Raw genomic sequence first — 22,126 nt, 5'->3', positions numbered from 1 at the left:
TTTAGCAATTTTATTTTCGTAACTAGCTTTGGAGGATTTTATGAGGGATCTCAGTTTCTTACTGAGGCTGGTAAGGATTTTTTTGCATCCTGGGATTTTCCTCTTTTCTGCAACAGTTTCTTCCTCTTGAATTTAAAAAGTCCAAAAACAAAAGAGGCTCACCACGACCACTTAAAGTACAAAAAACTCTTTACTGCAGCAAAGTAAGTGCTTTCACGTTACAAGAATGCTTCTTCAGACTTCAAGTCTGAAGAAGCATTCTTGTAATGTGAAAGCGCTTACTTTGCTGCAGTATTAGAGTTTTTTGTACTTTAAGTGGTCAAGGTGAGCCTCTTTTGTTTTTGGACTTTTTAAATTCATTGGATCTGTAGAGGCTCTTTGCTCAGCGCTGCTTTGTTGGTGTGTACAGTTTCTTCCTCTTGTTGTAAAGTTTGTTTATGGCAGGGGACCACCAGATTGGCTTACTTTTTTTGGATGAGAGCATCTTGGTTCTATTTGGGATGGCACGATTCATGCATGAGTGGATGTGCTCATACAGTGCCTTAGTGTAGGATTTAGCAGTTGAACTTTCAGTTCCCGTCTGCATGGGTGTCATGACGTTTGTCACTTCTGACTTTAGTAGCATGAAGTTGGCTTTGGAGAAGTTTTTTATGGAGGTTTCCTTACTGGGGGGTGGGGGTGGGATGTGGATGTTAAGGGTGATTAGCTTATGGTCAGACCTGACTAACGAGGGGGTGACCATAGGTGTGGCGCATCTATTTCCCATGTTGGTAATGACCAGGTCTATAATATTGGAGCCCCTGGTGCGACTATGGATTAGTTGGATTTGGATGATGGGCAAGGTTCCCCTAGATCACCTCCCGAGGATGTCTCTTTTGGAGACATCATGGAAATCCTACGCCAGTGGGGAGGTTGGTCCTCCCCAAAACTTTCCTTGGATGAATTCGTGTTCCTGGAGGCTTTCGGCACGGGCCCATCTACTTCCTGGCTGTCCCCTCCCACAGATCCTCTGATGACTTGGTCACCTCGCGGACTTGGAAGGAGCCGGACACCATGGAACCAATTCTCAAATGGCCAGACAAAGTTTTGAGCCCCCCCCTCAGACAGACCAATAATGTGGAATAAAGGGTCCCCTGTAGATGCTATGGTGGTAGCAGCAGCCACCAAAAAGGAACTAGCCCAAGAGTTCCTCAGTTCATCCCCCTGACCGAGAGTCTAGGATGATGGACCGCCTAGGGAAGTGGGTTTATGCATCAGCGACCTTTTCCATCAGGGCGCTGAACTGTCTGGCCCACTTTACTAGTCCACAGCATGACCTGTTTAAGGAACTGGCTGAGTCTCCCCCAAAGTCCAAGTTGCAGAAGGACAGAGACACGTTCTCCACGAGGATGGCTACTTTGACATCGGTTTCCAACACATCCATGCGACTCCTCTCACATGCTACTGAAGGAGCGGCTAGGGCAGCTGAGTTCGGCATGTCCATGAGGCGTAATGCCTGGCTCAGATTGTCAGTTGATGGAACCCTTCAAGGCGTCTTTTGCGAATGCCCCTTATGACGGTTCTACCCTTTTTGGTAAGGCTGTCTGAGACACCTTGGTCCAGAGTGAGAAAGATGGGAAGACGCTGTCTGCCATCGTAATCCGCTTCTCGAACACTCAAACATCCTTTTCCCGGAATCAGCGAGGGCAAAAGAGATGTGGTTCCGGAAGTCTCAGTATTCCTGGGACACACTGGGCTCTTCTTCCCCTAGAGGCAGAGGGGGACAGGATAGACGCTGGCCAAGAGACAGAGGAGGTCCGAGGAATTTTGGGTCTCGACAACCATTCTCGGATAGGCCTGCACAGCAACCCTGAGGGGTTGCCCGACTACTCTACTCTACTCTAGAGGCAGTCAGGGGTTGCCTGTTGTTGCACCTGATGGCATTGAGAGTCCATAACATCAGACCATTGGGTGCTTCAGATAATTTCCAGAGGATACTCAATCCCGTTTGCGGTTCCTCCCAAACCACTCAAACACCTCCTGGATGTACCACCTGCGCAAAGGGAGGTAGCAGCACTGGAAATTTCCAAGCTGCTAGAGAAACGAGCCATCGAACCTGTCCCCCCAGATAGGTCTGGATTGGGCATCTACTCCAAGTTCTTTTTGGTGCCAAAGAAAACGGGACTGAAGGCCCATTCTGGACCTATCTACTCTAAACCTGTCAGTTGCCAAAGAAAAGTTCCGGATGGTCACCTTATAGTCCATCATGCCGTACCTGCAAGAGAGAGACTGGATGTGCCCGTTCGACCTCCAGGATGCCTACTATCACATAAAGATGCACAGAAGCTCCAGGAGGTTCCTCCGCTTCCGGCTAGGAGTCAATCATTACCAATTTTGAGCCCTACCCTTTGGTCTCACCGCAGTCCCCAGGGTGTTCACCAAAATGATGGCAGTAGTAGCGGCTCACCTGAGGCTTCAGGGGATTCAGGTCTACCCTTACCTGGACGATTGGCTCCTTACTGCTCCCACCAAGCGTCCACTTTACTGGACCAGGATTATTTCCTAAAGCCTGCACTCCACTTAGGGATTACAATCAACGCATCCAGATCTCTTCTGAATCCTGTCCAGGTGATGGACTACATAGGGGCACGGATTGACACACTTCAGACCAAAATCTTCCTGACCACGGAGAGTGTTCGAAACCTAAGGATGCATGTTACCTTCCTCTACCGTTCTCACCTTCCCTCGGCAGACTCTGTTTTGAGGGCCCTAGGTTCTGTGGGAGTGACCAGAATGCTTCTTCCCTGTGCCCGATTACACATGCAAGTACTACAGTGGACTCTTAACGGTGCAATGGTTCCTGTTGTATCTTCTGTTGTCGCATCCAATACACCTCAGTCAAGTCTGCAGGTCATCCCTTCTTTGGTGGATGCATTCTCTGGAAATTCTGGAGGGATGACCTTTTGTTCCAGCCCCTGTCCAAGCCACAGTGACCACGGATGCCTCTCAACTTGGGTGGGGGGGGGCATTGTTCGGGCAGGACAGTCCAAGGCCTGTGGTCCCCTATCAAGACCAGTTTGCGTATAAACGTTCTGGCGATGAGGGCTGTCCTTTTGGGATTGCAGGCCCTTCATGCCTTTTTTCCTCTGGAAAACATTACAGTTCAGTCAGACAACATGTCCGTGGTCTGGCATGTCAACAAAGAGGGAGGGACCAGATCTTACCCCCTTTGTCATGAGGCTATGAGAGTTTGGGAATGGGCGATCTCCACTGGTCGCTTTCTGACAGCAATGCACATTCTGGAACAGTATCTGGGAACACAGGTTGACAGCAACCTCTGTTTTGACCACCACATTACCACTGTGGTCAGAAAGTCCTTATATGTGGCACATCTCATTACTAAGGGTTTTGCATCCAGGAAGAAAGAGGTCATTGTCTCCCACTACTCTTCCCTCATTAGGCCAATCATCGAGTACAATGCCCCATTTGGCATGCATCTCACTAGACACCTGCAACAACTGGAGGAGCTGCAAAAGTACCTTAAAAGGATCCTAGGCCTTAAACACTTGTCCTGTATGGACAGACTCAAAAAACTCCAACTATTCTCTGTCTCATATCGCGTACTTAGAGGCAATCTCTGCTTGACTTACAAAGCCATGTCTGACCCAGCTCTATTAGAAATGCTACATCTAAAGAAATCCCAATCCCTCTGCACCACATGCTCCATAGACTTCAACCTCATTACCATAATCAATGGAACATGCTGGAGGGACAGGTTCATAACCCAGAGACTGCCCATGCTATGGAATAGACTTCCCATACATGTCAAACAGAGCACCTCACTGGCCCTCTTCAAGAGAAATCTTGATGAGTGGATGAGAAATAGAAAATTCACCCCGGGGATCGCTCCAGTGGCTCTGCTCGACAGAGGCACTGGGAACTAAGGTTGGGTGGCACGATGCTAGGGTAATCCTATGGGCTAGGCTTGTAAAGGCTTCAGGGCCATTAGCCTAGAACACACCAATGAACCTATGAACATGAGCAGACTTAGTACTGGAGGTCTTATTTTTTTTACATATCTAGAACATAATTTGTCATTATCTCAGACCCCCCCTCAAGGAAATCTCTTTTGAGTATATATTCTCATCCACTGCTACTTCTGCGGATACTGCATTTTTAATATAGTTTGGGAAGTGCATTGGTTAAGCACCTGCCTTTTGTTGTTCATTCCAGTTCTGTATTGACAGTTCAAGGAAACGGTGGTTAGTAATTTGCTAATGGGACAGCCACTGCTTATAGACAAGGGCGCTTTCTAGTCGGTACAGTAGCTACAGTAGAGTAGGTTCTACAAGCTAGTTCACGAAATGCTCAGATTTCAAAGTTTAGAGTGAACTGACCAGAGTTGGATTGGAAAATTAAGTGCTGATTTTTTAAGCTGAGTCTCTTTAGGAGTTTAATTCAGCCCTCTGTCTCATGAAGCTGGGCCACATTTGTGAAGGCATTTTGTGTTAAGCAGACTAGACTCATTCTACTGTAAAAGCTTTGTTTTGCAGTACAAAAATTGTATGCAACAAGTTTGCTTTTGCTGGGTTAAGCTTAAATTTTTTTTTTTTATTTAAGTCTACTAATCAGTCCTCTGGTCAGCTATGTGAGAACTGTATGTTAATCAAGCAGTCATAGGAAGCACTGGCAAACATTTTCACACGCTAGTAAGGTAACTAGTTGGTCATGACAGTGTTGTGATATTAACTGAAATTACAGGTTTCAGAGATGGTATTAGCAGTAGAGATAGAAAAAAGTACCCAGAACAATAATGGCATACTTCTTTGGATATTTAAAAATGTACCCCTTGGCTGCTGTTAATGTACTGGGCTTAGATAGGTCAGGGGTTATTGAGAATAATTTTAACATTATTTATAATGACCCAGAATACTTTGAAATAGTGGTTATAGTACACAAAAAGCAAAATATAGTTGTGGAATGTACATTCTATGGACTCTGTAAAGTAATTTATCTTCTCTTATTACCATATTGACACATGGGGAAAGGTGATTTCTAAATTGTTTTAGTAGAAATAAAAATATTGGCCTGCACTGGAGTGGAACTTCACTACAAGTGGTTGAAGATGATGGGTCTCTAAAATGAGAAAGTATGAGGCAGATAAGTATACTGGTAATCCTTCACTGCATTCATAATGTTATGTTTCACATAATTAATGGGTAGCAGGCAGTAATTTTGCTTTCTTTGATATTTTTTTCATTCGACACGAAGTGGTGTATCACTTGTTGAGTATATCTTTAATCACTATTTTGCTGCTGTTCGTTTGCTCTGAAAAACAAATATGTTGCATTTTCAATTGATTGATTTGTGGTAAAGTACTTGAAGTACACAACAAGCAATTGCTTTTAGTGAATGTTTTAATCACCATTATTTTATCATAGAAATTAAAAAAGTGTAAACCTTAGTAAAAATCTAGCTTGTCCACACACAAAATGTTTCATAGAACAGCTGACTAAAATTGACAGTTAAAATTTAGTTTGAATGATGAAATGCACATTTGCAGACAGCCTTCTACTGATTGCTTTTCTAACAACTTATCCTGCAAAACAGGTTGTATCTTATATTTGTAAAAGCAATGTTGTTACCGACATGTTATTACTCTTAGGTACAAACAGATTGCTATAGAAGAGAGTGCATCCCAGAATCCTAACAGAAACATAACATTATACAGGTAAGGTCTTCATTGAAAAATAAATGTAACATCTGTGGCATCTGTTCTTTAATATAAATGTCAAGAGCAGTGATGCTCAAATGATTACCATTACTGTCCAATCTGTAGTTCTTTTATTTTGTAGTTCTTGCTGATTTAGTTAAGCATTTGCGACTTTTCTGTTTGGGCATTAACAGTGAAATAACATATTCTTCTTATTCCCACCATGGCATTCCATGCAATCGCAGTAGTATGTAACTTTCTCAAAATGAAAAGTAAATCAAACATGATGGTAATGTCTTCATTGCAGTGCACTCTTGACAAATTTCTTGTACCCTGCCCTTTACTTATTGAAGGTGGCAATGGTGTGATGTTGTAAGGAGCTTCTGCCTTCAAGTGGAAATGGATTAAAAAAAAATAGCGGACTTAGAGACCCAGTCATACAATTAATTAAACACAAAGCTTTCGGGAAGTACCCTTCATCAGTGTGGAAAAGAAGTAGGTTAACATGACTTCATTAAATAATAAAATTAACAAAATCACATGACACCGCCTTCTAATTGAAAATTAATAATAATTAACCGGTGTTATAAATAACACATTTTAAAAACATTATAATATATCATAAATTAAATGTAATATGGAGATATGGTATGTAAAAAAATGATTGTGTGAGAAATATATAATATGTAAAAAATATTGTATAAAAAAGTATTTCGGAGACATTTGTTTTGACTTCAAAAATAGGTTTCAGGCTGACAGCAGCATTTATGATAGGATTGCTGTCAGTCTTTAAACAAACAATCCATTCATATTCTTTAACCTCTGTTGTATTATTGATGTCACCACCCCTTACACTCTTATGAACAACTTCAGTAACCCTGTACATAAATTCATGATGTTATGTAGTCCTATCACACCTCCATTATTACATGTGGGTTCGGAGCCGATCCTTGGCTCTGACTCAGCCACTTAGAAAGCCTGAAAACGTCTGACTGGCTCGTGGCTAATGTGTCCCATGATGCATGCACACATTCCTCCAGATCTCGTTTGCCACATCTTCAGTCGGAAGCTTCTTTTGGTTGGCCGTGGCTAAGTGATTTAGTTCTTTATTATTCTGCTTGTTAGAAGTTTTTAACTTCTTGTGAAGTGCTTTTCTTATTGTGATAACCGATTGTGTCACTTTAACTGGACTTGACTTTTTCCTGGATTTGACTTTTCTGCTATAAAATTTTGGGCCTGTTGGCCTTTTTTGTGTGTGTTCCGGTGAGTGTGTGTATTTGACTAAACCGTTTTACTTAGAGGTATTAGCCTGTTCCTCTTTCCTTTACACTAGGTTTGTTTAAGTTAGAGAACATAGTAAAACTTCCCTTGGTTGTTTGTTGTGAGAAATAGGGCTAGATCTGTTTAAGTTTGAGGCTCTAGTTCCTCTCTTGTTGAGTGAGTGTGTTGTTTTAGTTCTCTTCAATCGTTCCTGATGTGGAACCTGACTGTGCATCTCTGGAGCTGGTCAGGGGTCGCCTGTCCTTGTACCCAGAACCCTGGCTAAATTTCACTCGAGACAAGTGGGTACAAGACATCATTACCAGAGGTTACTCTATACCCTTTTCCCATACACCACGCCCTCCTAAAAGGATCCCAGATGTACCACCCAATCAGTGATCAAGCGGCTATAGAGATAGAAAAGCTGCTATTAAAAAGAGCCATCCAAAAGGTCCCAACAGACCAGACCGGATTCGGAACATACTCCAGGTTCTTTTTAGTTCTAAAAAGAACAGGGGACTGGAGATCCATCCTAGACCTCAGCAGGTTAAACAAGCATGTAAAGAAGTCCAAGTTCTGAATGGTCACTCTACAATCCATACTCCCTTTGTTGGGGAGAGACAGCTGGATGTGCTCATTAGATCTCCAGGATGCCTACTACCATAAAATGATGGACAAAGCATCAAGGAGCTACCTATGCTTCCGGCTGGGAGCCAGTCATTACCAGTTTCAGGCGCTGCCCTTTGGTCTCACCACAGCCCCCTGGGTGTTCACCAAGTGCATGGCAGTAGTCACAGCTGATTTGCGGCGTCAGGGAATCCAAGTCTTTCCATACCTGGATGATTGGCTCCTGACCGCCACCACCAGACATCGTTTAATTCAGTCGAGAGATTCCACAATCAAGCTCTGTTCCCAGTTGGGAATCTCGATAAACTGGGAAAAATCCTCTTTTTTGACCACTCAGTCTATAACTTTTATAGGAGCAAACATAGACACGGTCGAGATGACAACCAGACTACCTACAGACAGAGTACAGAATCGTGTTCAACAAATTTACAGAATACTTCCCCTTCAAAGAATCAAAGCAAAGGTGGTGCTGCAGCTTCTCGGGACTATGGCATCAACCAAAACCTTGGTACCTTTAGCAAGACTACATATGAGAATACTCCAATGGCTTCTGTCTTCCCAGTGGTCATTTCAGCAGTTGCCTCTACATCATCAGATCCTGATTACAAATTTTTGCAAAAAGGACCTACGCTGGTGGATTCAACCAGGTCATCTTACCACAGGGACTCACTTTGTACCGCACCAACCCGTTGCCACTGTGACCACGGATGCCTCTCAGATAGGGTGGTGGGGGGGGCATTATCTTGGCAGGACTGTCCAAGGCAGGAGGCCCATCTGCATATCAGTGTCCTAGAGATGAGGGCGGTGCTTCTAGCGTTGCAAGCACTTCACGACTTTCTCCCTCTAGGTACGATAGCTATCCAGACCGACAACATGTCGGTTGTCTGGTATTTAAACAAACAAGGGGCAACCAGATCTTACCCCTTATGTCAAAAGGTCATGCGAGTTTGGGATTGGGCGATTTCTTCAAAACGCTTTCTCATTGCAACGTACATCCCGGGGACCTCCAACGTAATAACGGACAAGCTAAGCAGGGCAATTTTGTTACCTCACGAATGGTCCTTGAACCAGAAAATAGCCAGTATGATCTTTCACAAGTGGGGACAACCCTGCTGCAACCTCTTTGCCAGTCCCATCAACATCAAATGCAGCACCTTTATCTCTTTCATCCCCCCTCTGGGGGAGTCTCCAGGAGATGAACTAGTCCACGATTGGCCCCCGGGACTCCTTTATGCTTTTCCTCCTTTTCCACTCATCCCCAAGGTCATACAGAAAGTAAATCTATTGGGAAGCATGATGATCCTCATCACCCCTTACTGGCCTCGTCAGATTTGGTTCCCTTTCCTCGGGCCTCACCTATTGGACTGCCCATGGACCCTGGACCCAGTGCCAGACCTCCTGACACACGTCAGGTTCTCTTCACCCCAGTCTCCGCACTCTCAAACTGATAGCATGGCTGCTCCAGTTCCATCACTAGTTAGGCTTCATGATTTGTCTCCAGCTGTAACTCATATTATTACCTCTTCTCACAAGCCTTCAACCAGAAAATTGTATCATAGTAAATGGAAGAGATTTTCCATATGGGCACACAATAGAGAAGTTGATCCATTTACAGCTCCCATTACTATTGTTCTAGAGTTTCCTTCTGAACTCTTTCACCAAGGTTCAGCGGCTGCTACACTCTGAGTTCAACTAGCAGCAATATCTAATTTTCATATGGGAATTAATGATTCCACTCTTATGTCTCACAAACTGTGCAAATCCCTTCTTAAGGGTTCCATGATGTTAAGACCTCCTGTACAAGACCTCATTCCACCTTGGGACCTGAATCTAGTTCTGTCTAGACTTTACTCTTCCACCCTTTGAACCAGCCCATAGTTGTCAGTTGAAGTTTTTGTCTTGGAAGACTCTTTTTCTGGTAGCAATAACCTCAGCCAGGCGAGTTTCTGAATTACAGGCTCTGTCCGTTTAAACCTCCATACTTAATTTTTCACAAAGAATAGAGTCTCTCTCCGGACCAACCCTTCTTTTATTCCTAAATTCTGATCTCAATTTCACTTAAACCAAACAATTGAATTGCCAGTGTTCTTCCCTAATCACTTCAATAAAGCAGAGTATACATTCCACCAATTGAATGTACACAGGCAACTACGAATCTATATCCACCAGACCAAAGAATTTAGAAAATCAGAACAGCTGTTTATTTCTTTCGCTGAGGCGAGAATGGGCTTGCCAGTTTCCAAGGTTACACTTTCGAACTGGATCTCTAGTTGTATTTCCTTTATTTACAGTTCTCAAGGAAAGGAGTTACCCTTTAAAGTTAAAGTGCATTCCACCAGGTCCTTCTCTACTTCTGCTACTTTCCAAGCCAGGACACCTATTGATAGTATTTGTGCAGCAGCAACATGGGCTACCCCTCATACCTTCATTTCCCATTATAAACTAGATTTAACTTCCAGGGGTAGAGCTTCATTTGGTTCCACGGTACTCAGGAGTATCTTCCAGTGAGCCACCCATTCAAGATGCTAGGGACGCTGTCCCACATGTAATAATGTAGGCGAGATAAGACTACATAACATAAAGAAGTTATGTACTCACCATAACGTTCCATGTATGTAGTCCATCTCGCCGAGCATTATTATGAACCCACCTACCAGCCCCCTTCCTGGAGGATCTGGAGACAGTTTTTTCCCTTTCTACAGTGTTTTTTTGCCACAAGGGCTCCTTTTATTACAGTTTATTCTTCCGGACCTTTGTTCCTTTTTTTTCATATCTGATTCTGGTAGACTAGTAGCAAACAAGGTCTAGGGAATGGGCGCATGCATCATGGGTTACCTATTAGCCACGAGCCAATCAGACGTTTTCTGGCTTTCTAAGCGGCCGAGTCGGAGCCGAGGATCAGCTCCGAACCCACATGTAATAATGTTCGGCGAGATGGACTACATACATGGAACGCTATGGTGAGTACATAACTCCTTTTTCTATGCCGCAATGTTAAGTTGTCTATCTCGCCTTCATTCTTGCTGGATGGGTTCGGAGCGGACCTCGGCTCCGACTCGGCCACTCTAAAAGCTCGAGAGTTGGTTCCACCGGCTCGAGGCTCCCCTTATATCCCACAATGCTAGGCGGTATTACCCCAGATCTCGTTTGCCGCTACAGCTATCGAGGTGTGTTGCTTTAACCGGCTCCAGGTTAGTGTACCAAACAGTTTAAAAACTTCAGAATCCCTTTTAAATTAGTTTTTGGTCAGTATCCCCTTAATTTTAAAGGTTTTTATTCCCTTTCCTGTGTTTTTCAACCTCTCCTTACCACAAGAACTTATCTGTTCTTCCCTTAGGCCTTCGGGCCCACCTATCCCTCAGAGAGTGTGTGTGTGTTTTTTCTGTAGGGACTTAAAACTTCTAATCTTGTTAGTTTAAATTAGTTTTATTTAGTCAACAGTGTAATCGGTGTGTTTGTGTTGGGTGTGATTGCACTTGTTTTTTTGTCATGTTCAAGGATTCAAAGGTCTCAGGCTTCAAGAAGTGTGACTCGTGCTGTCAGAAAATGTCTCTGACAGACGGTCACACTTCTTGTGTGTACTGCCTGGGACCTTTACACCTGCAGGACTCTTGTGCTATATGCCATGGCTTCAGCCCTAGAGTCCTGCAGGAAAGAAAGAACAAGCTCATTTTACGGGGCTTGCTAAAGCCTGAGGGTCCCCCAACTGTATCTTCGGGAAAAGCTTCTAAGGCCTCTAGGTCCTCGACTCCAGCTACTGAGTCGGCACCTAAGACTTCGAAGTCTACTACTACATCGGCTCCGGCTGGAGCCGATGAGACTCGAACTTCCACTTCTGTGGTTCCCTCGGCTCCGGCTGGAGCCGAGGTATTGGAAATGCCTGAGTCGGCTCCGATCAAACTATCGGAACCGACCTCTAGGAAGAGGTCAAGGTCACCGTCCCTCGGTTTCGTTCATTCGGCTCCAGCATCTCCCTTGCTGTCTGAACGGAGCCATAGATCGCACTCCTCTAGGTCTTCGAGGCTTTCTGACCATGACCTTCAGAGGGTAGTGAGTCGACTTCTTAAGTCCGAGGCACTGGCCCAAATGCTTCAGAGCCCGACTCATCAGTCGATGCTTAACCCTATCTCTCAAAGTATTCCTCCTCCGACTCCTTTGAGCTCGGAGCCGGGGCGTTTCGGACCCGAGACTGTGGTAGCGTCGGAGCCGATACAATTGTCTTCGGCACCGTCATTGGCTCCGATTTCTTCCTTGGAAGAATCTCGGCGCCGGACTTCCCTCGTCGGCTCCGAGGGGGTGAGTGGCATCGGACCCTTGTCCGACCCCGCTGTCCCTCTCGGTGCTTCGGCGCTGGTGAGTTCGGCTCCGACATCGGCCTCGGAGCCATCACTGTCGTGCCGAGGGAGGTTTTCAGCTTTTCGGAGCGGGGACCTCTGGCTCTGCCTGACAGGGGTGCTTTCGAGGTCATGCGGAGTGTGTTGTAACCTGGTTCAACTCCACAGTCGGCTCCGTCCGCCCCTCCCTCTTCGGTGCCTCAGGTTATGTCTGCTCACTCCCTCATCCCAGACCGCAGAGAGCCAGCTCCTCAAGAATCCCCTGTGGGGATCTCATCCTCTTCCGAGGCCTCTCCTGAATTGGCAGGGGAGCCCCCTAGGAAGAGAAAGTGCAAGAGGAAGCACATAGACTCACCTGAGTCTGTCACCTCTGACACGGATTTAGAGGATTCCGAGGGTTCCCCCCGTTCCCCTTCTGAAGATGTCTCCTTTGCAGACATCCTAGAGATCCTGAAACAGAGGGGAAATTGGCCAGCCCTTAACCCTTTGGAGGATGAATCTGTGTATCTTGAGGCGTTTGGCTCTCGCCCTTCCACCTCCTGGGTGTCCCCCCCCTTTGACCCCCTCATGCAGGTGGTAGCTAAAAAGGCTTGGACGGCTCCTGACTCTGTGGACCCTACCCCCAGGAGACCTACCCCCAGGAGACCTTCAAAGTTTATCACAGCACCAGCAGATAAGCAATTTCTGACTAAGGGAGTTTCTGTGGATGCTATGGTGGTAGCTGCCGCCACTAAGAAGGAACTAGCTGATCCTTCGGTGCCTGTCCATCCTCCTAACAAGGAATCTAGGTCTATGGACAGGTACGGGAAGCGGATGTTTTCGTCAGCGACCTTTGCTATGCGTTCGCTGAATTACCTCTGTCATTTCACTCGTCTTCAAAGAGACTTGATCAAGGAAGCGAGTGAGATGTTAAAGGATCCTACAGCTGCGGGTTTTCAGGATAAGATGAACACTCAGCTGGCTACCCTAAATTCTATAGCTAACTCCTCCATGCGCCTTCTTTCATATGCGGCTGATGGAGCGAGCAGAGCCGCAGGGACAGGTGTGGCCTTACGCTGGCATGCCTGGATGCGGCTGTGCAATTTTGCGGACCCCTTTAAAACGTCTTTCACTAATTCCCCGTTTGATGGATCGTCCCTTTTTGGTCCTCAAGTGAAAGAAACCTTGACAAGGTGCGAGACAGATGGCAAAACTCTTTCTGCCGTCGGAGTCCATTTTTCTACTCCTTCTAGACCTTACCCCAAAGGCCAGAAAATTGGAAAGATGTGGTTCCGCAAACAATCTCAAGGGACTTTGCCTGACGCACAGAGTCGGTTCCCCTCTAGAGGCAGAGGGGGGAACAATAATGGTAGACGTCGCCCTAGAGGCAGGGGGGGTCCGCAGAACCAGGGCAATCGAGAAACTTTCTCCGATAAGCCCTTCCAGCATCCCTGAGGTGTTGCCCGACTGTCCACCTTCGGAGGCAGTCGGGGGAAGATTGTCACTGTACCCAGAAGCCTGGCGATCCCTAACTCAAGACAAGTGGGTACAGTCCATCATTTCCGAAGGCTATTCCATTCCGTTCTTTCGCATTCCAAACCAATCAAAAAAATCCCTTCCAGATGTTCCACCCGCTCAAAGGGATCAAGCAGCATTGGAAATATCAAAGTTGCTTGCAAAAAGAGCCATTCAGCCAGTGCCAGCAGACCAGCAAGGATCCGGAATCTACTCCAAGTTCTTTTTGGTTCCAAAGAAAACAGGGGACTGGAGACCCATTTTGGATCTCAGTATCTTGAACAAGTCTGTCAAGAAAACAAGATTTCAGATGGTCACGCTACAATCCATACTACCCCTATTGGGAAAGGAAAACTGGATGTGCTCTGTAGACCTCCAGGATGCGTACTATCATATAAAGATGAACAGGCGCTCCAGGAGATTCCTCCGCTTCAGGCTGGGAACCAGTCACTTTCAATTCAGAGCCCTGCCCTTTGGACTCACCACAGCCCCCCGGGTGTTTACCAAATGCATGGCAGTGGTTGCCTCTCACCTGAGACGTCAAGGATTCCAGGTGTTTCCATACTTAGACGACTGGCTCCTTACAGCTCCCACCAAGCATCTTTTACTACTTGCCAGAGACTACACTTTTCGCATATTTCGAAAGCTAGGTATCTCAATAAATTGCGAAAAGTCTGTTTTGTCACCTTGTCGTGCTATTACCTTCATAGGCGCAAATCTAGACACAGTCAGCATGTCTGCGAGACTCACAGACCAAAGGATAGCAGACATACACAAACTGGTCTCCCTTCTCTTCCACAGCAACAGAGTCAAAGTCAGATTAGTTCTAAAAGTACTAGGGATTATGGCGGCTGCTATCCCTCTACTTCTATTAGCCAGATTTCACATGAGAATCCTTCAATGGATGCTCTTCACACAATGGTCGTACCAACAACTTCCGATGTCCCACACCATTGTGATTACGCAAGCATGCAAGAATCATCTTCTTTGGTGGATTTCTTCCCCCCAGCTCTTCCTAGGAAGACCCTTTGTCCCTCCCCCTCCGGTTGCTACTCTGACAACGGACGCTTCCCTGATCGGGTGGGGGGGGCATTATCAGGGCAGAACAGTCCAGGGCATATGGCAACCAGACGAACGCCACTTGCATATAAATGTTTTAGAGATGAGAGCAGTGCTTTTAGCGTTGCAAGCCCTTCAAGACTCTCTTCCCTTGGGAACGATAGCAATTCAGACGGACAACATGTCTGTAGTGTGGTATATCAACAAACAAGGCGGAACCAGGTCCTACCCCCTATGTCGAGAAGCACTCAGACTGTGGCAATGGGCGATTTCTTCTCAGCGGTTTCTGATAGCAACGCACATCCCCGGGAAGTCCAATCTTATCGCGGACAAGTTGAGCAGAGCTATCCTCATGCCTCACTAGTGGTCTCTGAAAGATTCTATCTTGGAGAAAATTTTTCTCAAGTGGGGTCAGCCTTGCTGCGACCTTTTTGCTACTCCCCAAAACAGCAAGTGCAAAGATTATTTCACCCTCTTCCCGTTACCAGGCCAGCCCAGCAGAGACGCTCTAGTCCAAGTTTGGCCCCGGGGACTTCTGTATGCATTCCCTCCCTTCCCACTAATCTCGCAAGTGATACAGAAAGCTATCGCTCAGAAGGCCTCATTGATCCTCATTGCTCCTTACTGGCCTTGACAAGTTTGGTTCCCCTTTCTACATCAATTTCTGTTGGAGCAACCCTGGCATCTGGACCTAGTTCCAGATATTTTGATCCATCAGTCGGGTCAGTTACATCGCTCCCTCCCCTCTCTGAACCTCACTGCTTGGTTCCTCCAATTCCAACCTTAGCCAGGCTTCCTCAAATATCTCACTCTGTTCGAGATATTTTGATAGCTTCCCATAAATCTTCCACTCTGAAGATTTATCTTAGTAAGTGGAAACGTTTCGCCTATTGGGCTCAAGGAAGGGACATAGATCCTTTCACTGTTCCCATCCAAATAGTCCTTGATTTTCTAGCTGAACTATTCCATGCAGGTTCATCTCCTTCTACTCTTAAAGTTCAATTGGCAGCTATATCTAACTTTCATGTGGGCATCTCAGATTCTGCCATCATGTCTCACAAGCTTTGCAAAGCCTTCTTGAAGGGAGTTTTTCTTCTCAAGCCTCCTGTAAGAAATCCTCCTCCTTCTTGGGACCTTAATTTAGTTCTCGCATCTTTGATTCTTCCCCCTATTGAACCTGCAGCTTCCTGTTCAATGAAATTGCTATCCTGGAAGACTCTCTTTCTGATAGCCATTACTTCAGCTAGAAGGGTCTCAGAGCTTCATGCACTCAGCTGTCAACCACCGTATCTGTTGTTTCATAAGGATAGGGTATCCTTGCGAACCAATCCATCCTTTTTACCTAAAGTAGCCTCTGCGGCAAATCTAAATCAAAACATTGACCTCCCTGTGTTTTTTCCCAACTTTTCTAACAGATCTGAACAAAAATTGCATTGGCTAGATGTTCATCGTCAATTAAGGTATTATTTGGATAGGGCCAAACAGATCAGAAAAACTGACCAGTTGTTTGTCTCTTATGCAGAAGGCAGAAGGGGCCTTTCAGTTTCGAAGGTATCACTCTCCAGATGGCTAACATCCCTGATTTCCTTTGTCTATGAAATTAGACACCAAAAGTTGCCTAACAAACCTAAGGCTCATTCGACTAGAGCTTTGGCTACTTCTATAGCCTTCCAAGACAGGCTGCCTATTGATACCATTTGTGCAGCAGCTACATGGGCTACTCCTCACACTTTCATTTCTCATTACAAGTTGGATTTAGCTTCTAGACATAGAGCTAATTTTGGTTCCACTGTACTCAAGAGTCTGTTCCGATAGGCCACCCGGGACAAGGTGCTAGGGACGCGGTCCCATCCAGCAAGAATGAAGGCGAGATAGACAACTTAACATATAGAAGTTATGTTCTTACCATAACGTTCCATGTTAGTTGTCTTCTTCTCGCCTTCTTTCTTGCATCCCACCCTCCTTCCCCCTAGCCTGGACAGACCTAGAGGAGTTTGATTGTGACCTCTCTTTCTACCACCTCTATTGTATATGTGTATATGCTATTCCATGCATATATTCCTTCATCAGGTTTCAGGTCTCCTTCTTCCTTTCCTTTTTATAGAGGTGGGTTTATCCCTTTCCAGTAGTTCTGGATTTATTATTGGCTGGGCCTAGATTACAAACGAGATCTGAGGTAATACCGCCTAGCATTGTGGGATATAAGGGGAGCCTCGAGCCGGTGGAACCAACTCTCGAGCTTTTAGAGTGGCCGAGTCGGAGCCGAGGTCGGCTCCGAACCCATCCAGCAAGAAAGAAGGCGAGAAGAAGACAACTAACATGGAACGTTATGGTAAGAACATAACTTCTATTTCTGTTACATGTTTGACAAGAGCATTCATGCTAATATTTCTTCCTGTGTCAGAACAATACTCTATAATTCTCTTTCAGCCTTCTATTGCTCTTGCCAACATGAAATTGTTCACATTTTCTACTTGTGGAAAGATATATAATATGGGAAGTATTGCATGCAGCAAAAACATTAAAAAAAAAAAAACGTTTTTAGTTTTAGGGTGAATAAAGTCCATTTTAGTTAATATATATAGGTAGGTGTTAGGCTATTGGCCCTGGGGCCTATATAACCCTAGCCAAAAAGGTTCCCTGACTTTTGCCACCTAAGAAAGTTATTTTCCTGTGCCCCTGTCTAGCAGTGTCACAGAAGTGATCCCCGGGGTGAATTTCCTATTTCCCATACATTTGTCGAGATTTTTCTTAAAGAGAGCTAATGAGGAGCTTTGCTTGACATGAATGGGTAGTCTGTTTCAGAGCATGGGAAGTCTCTGGGACAGGAATCTCTCCCTCCAGCATGTTCTGTTTATTGTGGTGGCAAGGTTTAGGTCCCTGGAGCATGTGGCTTGGAGGGATTGGGGTTTCTTTAAGTGTATTGTGTCCAACAGATCTGGGTTTGACATGGCTTTATATGTTAGGCTTCTGAGTAGGTGATGAGCGACAAAGTAGAGCTGGGGTTTTTTGAGATGGTCTATGTCTGGCATCTGTTTGAGGCTGGTAATCCTCTTAGTGAGGTATTTCCGTGGCCTTTCTAGTTGTTGTAGATGTCTTGTGAGGTACATGCCAAACGGAGCGTTGTACTCTCTAATGGGTCTGATGAGGCATGAGTAGAGAGGAACAATGACCTCTTTTTTTCTGGAAGTGAACCCCTTTGTGTTCAGGTGTGCCACGTAGAAGGATTTCCTGACTACTGTGGCGTTGTGATTATCAAAGGAGAGAGCACAGTCCATCTGTGTCCCAAGGTCTCTTATCACACTTTCGGTGTTTAGTAGGCTACTGCCTATGTGGTAGTTGTTTGGTACAGTGTTTTTCTCAAAGGGGATGACAATGCCCTTCTTGGCATTGAGCTTGAGGCCATGTCTTTGACACCAAGCATCAATCTCAGTAAGGCCCCTTTGTAAAATGTCCACATCGTTAGGTGAGTCTGTTATGGCACCTAGTTTGTACTCGTCTGTGAACCTTGTTAGCCAAAGACCTGCTGTATTAGCCTGGACTTCTGAGAAGTAGATGCCAAGCAGGTGAGGACCCAGGGCTGAGCCCTGTGGTACTCCACTTATCACTGGTCTGAAGATGGATTTGGAGTCTGCTACTTTCACTGTGTGGGTTCTGTCAGTGAGCCAGTTGGCCACCCATCTTGTGACATAGGGATTTATGCCCAGTCTAGTGAGTTTTCTATAATTCCAGAGTGGGGGATAGTGTCGAAAGCCTTGGCGAGGTCAAGATAGGCTGTGTGCACCACCTTACCCACGTCCACGGCTCTGATGACTGCTTCAAAGAAGTCAGTCAGGCTTAGGAGACATGACCTACCTTTTACAAACTCAAACTGAGTGGGGTCCAGAGTTTGGAGGTTATCCATGTCCTTGTTTATAAGCTCCAAGATGATACATTCCATGGCCTTGCAGACCAGGTTCGTCAGGCTAATGGGGGGTAGTTCCTAGGGCCCATGGTGGCGCCTCCTTTGTGGAGTGGGATAACTGTCGCTGTGCACCATTTAGTAGGCACAAAGCCTGAAGTGAGGCTATGATTGAACATGTTACTTAGGTGGGGTGCCAGTTCATTCTGTAGTTCGTGCAGAACGCAGTCTGGGATGTTGTCAGGTCCCATGGATGCTGTGTTCTTGGCTTTACTTGTGCAGCTGTGATTATAGGGACTTTGCATTCTTCTGGTATAGTGATGGGGCCTTTGGGGGTTGGGGGGGGTGAAGTTTGCACTGAACCTACCTGCCAAGATGTTGGCAATATCAGTTGGTTCTGTATATCTAGTGCCATTGTGCTGCAGCTCAGAGCAGATCCGAGTGTCGCCATTGAGATTCTTGACATAGCTGTAGAATACTACATGAGCAATTATAACTGGGGAAAGTGTCAATTTTATTTGACATCACCCTGTTACCATTTCTATTCATGTCTTTATAACACAACTGTTCTTTTAGATTTGAACCATTTCTATAAGCAAAACCAGGTGTGTTACCAATAATGTTCTTAAGTTCGGGTAGGGAGTGTAGAATGCTCTAATTGTCTGAGATATTTTTTTTAACACCGATAGTTTGTCTGTTGAAAGTAGTAGCACAACGTAGAAAATTATTTCTATTTTGTGAACAAGAGCAGTGCCACTATTCCCAAAAATTAGTCTTGCTGTTTTTATTTCTATCCTTCAGAACATCAAGTCTAATATCATTTAAGAACTGTCTGTCATAACCCATCACACTGAATTGTATTCTAGCATCCATGTGTTCATTATGGATGCGATCATCAGTATTCAGTCTGCTAACCCTTAGCATTTGACTGTTAGCAATGCCCTTAAGTGTGTGATTGGCAAGCATTCTATTTTTATGTAGATATCTACTAACACTAAACTCTTTTTTTCTAATAAATACTTGTATTAATGACATTGTCGTCTTTCTTTAACTTTATATCCAGACAACATATTTCCTTTTAAGAAAATTTTAATGAAAATTTCAAGAAACCAGTTGTATTGTTTAGAAAGTCAACAAACTCAATTAATTGATGCTGTTTACCTTCCCATATAAGGAAGACATCATCTATGAATCGTTTTAAATAAGAAAACATGAGGACTAAACAAGTATGGAGAATTCTAAACATAGCATTCTTCCTGTTGACGTAAAGCAATGTTTGCATATACACTGGCTTGGGGGTGCCCATTGCCACCCCTAAGATTTGGTCCTACAAATCATTGTTAAACAGAAAAGTCTTATTAACCAGTACTATCTGAAGCAGCGCACATAATGTTTCAATTTCCCTTCTGTTTAATCCACTGTAGGTACATAAAAAGGCCACGTATAGCATCAATACCATAGTCCTTCGGGTTCAGGGTATCACTTCAATAGTGACAGTCATCTAGAACTGAGGTTTACACCACTGGGTGGTTAGCACTGCTGCAGTAGTGCATCCATATCACACACTCACCCCAGGGCCAGCATAAATAAGTGTGTGTGTGTGTGTGTGTGTGTATGTATATATATATATATATATATATATATATATATATATATATATATATATACATACACACACACACACATATATATGATAGATATATATATATATATATAGATAAACATAGAAATATATACAGATATATATGGTTTACTATTAAAATGCTGAAAATTATAATTATTGCCATTCAAAATTCCAAAATAAAATAAAAGTCAAAATACACAACATGACACAATGCCAAATTAACTGAACGAATTAAGCAGATTCGACACTGTTGCCAATTACATGACGTGATGTTTGTATAGGAGCTCAGGTAAAGGAAACTCCTATACCTAACATCACGTTTTTGCAGGGGGGTAAGCTCCCCCCTGCACCTCACTGTGGGGGGCTGCACCTCCCATACCCCCTGCTAACTATATATATTCCAACTCCGAGATCGCACTACAGTAAATAAAGGGATGAATTTCCTACACCACGCTGTACCATGATCTCTGTGCAGTACTTCAAATTTATATCAGTGTATGCAGTGTGCATTCGCTAATATAAACTTTCACATACAGAGATGTTCAACAAGTTGGAAATTTGAACATCCATGTTTCGAATTTCCATCTGCGAACATTCCCAGGCACACAGATATATATATATATATATATATATATATATATATATATTTATTTATTTATTTGTATAGGTTTACTGTCAAAAGGTGGAACGGGGGAATGTTCGCAGATGGAATTTCCCTCTCCAAACTGACCACACCACTACCATCCTAAAAACCCACCCATGCTGTGATGTCACAGCTCCCTGGTCCTTCCCCTACCCATACAGAAAGTAAAGGCTAGAACAAGGAAACAGTTCTGTGGCATTTGTACTGTTTGTGTTTTAAGTAGTCATTGAATGGCATGAAATGTTACGACTGAATGACAGGAGTGTATGCATGTAAAATCAACGCAGTGGCAGGAGCTTTAGGAAGAAAGAGGCCTGCGTGATGTAATTTTTTACAGACACCAACTGTATTGTGGGATACCTAAAGACAGACTAAACAATCAGAATTGCTTCAAGATGCCAGACCCCATGTGGTTGCACTCAGAAATTACGTATAAAAATATTTAAAAAACTGTCAATAGTGCCAGAGTAGTAGTGTTAAAATGCAGGAAATGCCAAACCATGATGAAGTAAACATGCTTTTGAGTCTGTGGGTGCGGTTCTCCTTTAAATGTGTGGCAGTGGTGGGATAGCCACATCACATATTAATTTGGTAGTGGTGAGTTATCCACATCACATATTAATTGGCTTGTAGTGGTGTGGTCACTGAAGGTGTTTGTACTCTTAATCAGCCATGCAGTGAACATTCAGAGATCATATTACAAGTGTTTTTTTTTTTTTTTTGTTAGCTTAATCAGGGAGAGCAGGGGGCGACCATGGTGGTGCAGTGGTTAGTGTTGCTGCCTCACAGCAAGAGGTTCTCTGGTTCGATCCTCGGCTGGTGTGCCTTCTGTGTGGAGTCTGCATGTCCTCCCTGTGGTCGCGTGGGTTTCCTCCGGGTGCTCCGGTTTCCTCCCACATCCCAAAGACATTCTGTAGGTGGATTGGACACTCTAAATTGGCCCTAGGTGTGAGTGCGTGCATGTGTGTGCCTTCTGTGGAAGGTTGGGCACCGGGCTGGCAACTAGACACCATAAAACTCCACTGCCAATCATGAGCAGACAAGTGATCCGCTGTGACGACCCCTAACCGGGAAAAAGCCGGAAGAAGAAGAAGTCAGGGAGAGCAGGCAAGCATGTCAGCAGAGGAGTATGACAAGCTGACAAGGAGCCAGTTGGCTGAGATGTGCCAGCCTAAAGGACTGGTGCATGCCATCCTGACTAAAGCACACACAATTGCAGCATTAGTCACAGCTGCATTAGAGAATAGCAGTCAGGAGGACAATCAGACTGGCTGTGGAGATGTACAGTTCTCAGAAAATGGACAGCTCAGCCTTTCCACAGAAAAGTTAAAAATCCACCTGGGGTTAGAGAATTGAGTTGGAGGCTAAGCGTTTGGAAATAGAAGCAGGAGAGAGGCCAAGGCATCTAGAGATTGAGGAAAATGAGAAACTGCTATTCCTGGATGCTGAGGAGAAGGAGAGGCAGAGGCAACATGAAAAGGAATTGCCTACT

The 22,126-nt window shown here is 44.7% G+C and overlaps 1 protein-coding gene across 2 annotated transcripts in view; it reads left to right on the top strand.

Moving 5' to 3' along the window:
- MRPL39 (mitochondrial ribosomal protein L39) overlaps positions 1-22,126 on the top strand; it is a 399,341-nt gene that overhangs the window by 118,385 nt on the left and 258,830 nt on the right. For both annotated transcript variants that reach the window (XM_044071359.1, XM_044071357.1), the window contains exon 7: positions 5,645-5,710. In XM_044071359.1, coding sequence (XP_043927294.1) covers positions 5,645-5,710 — 66 coding nt within the window. The remainder of the gene's footprint in view (positions 1-5,644; positions 5,711-22,126) is intronic.

The sequence above is a fragment of the Protopterus annectens genome, chromosome 5.part0 (genome assembly GCF_019279795.1).
Source record: "Protopterus annectens isolate FY-2018-M chromosome 5.part0, PAN1.0, whole genome shotgun sequence".
Classification (NCBI taxonomy): domain Eukaryota; kingdom Metazoa; phylum Chordata; order Ceratodontiformes; family Protopteridae; genus Protopterus; species Protopterus annectens.
This window is presented reverse-complemented; position numbering and strand designations above follow the sequence as displayed.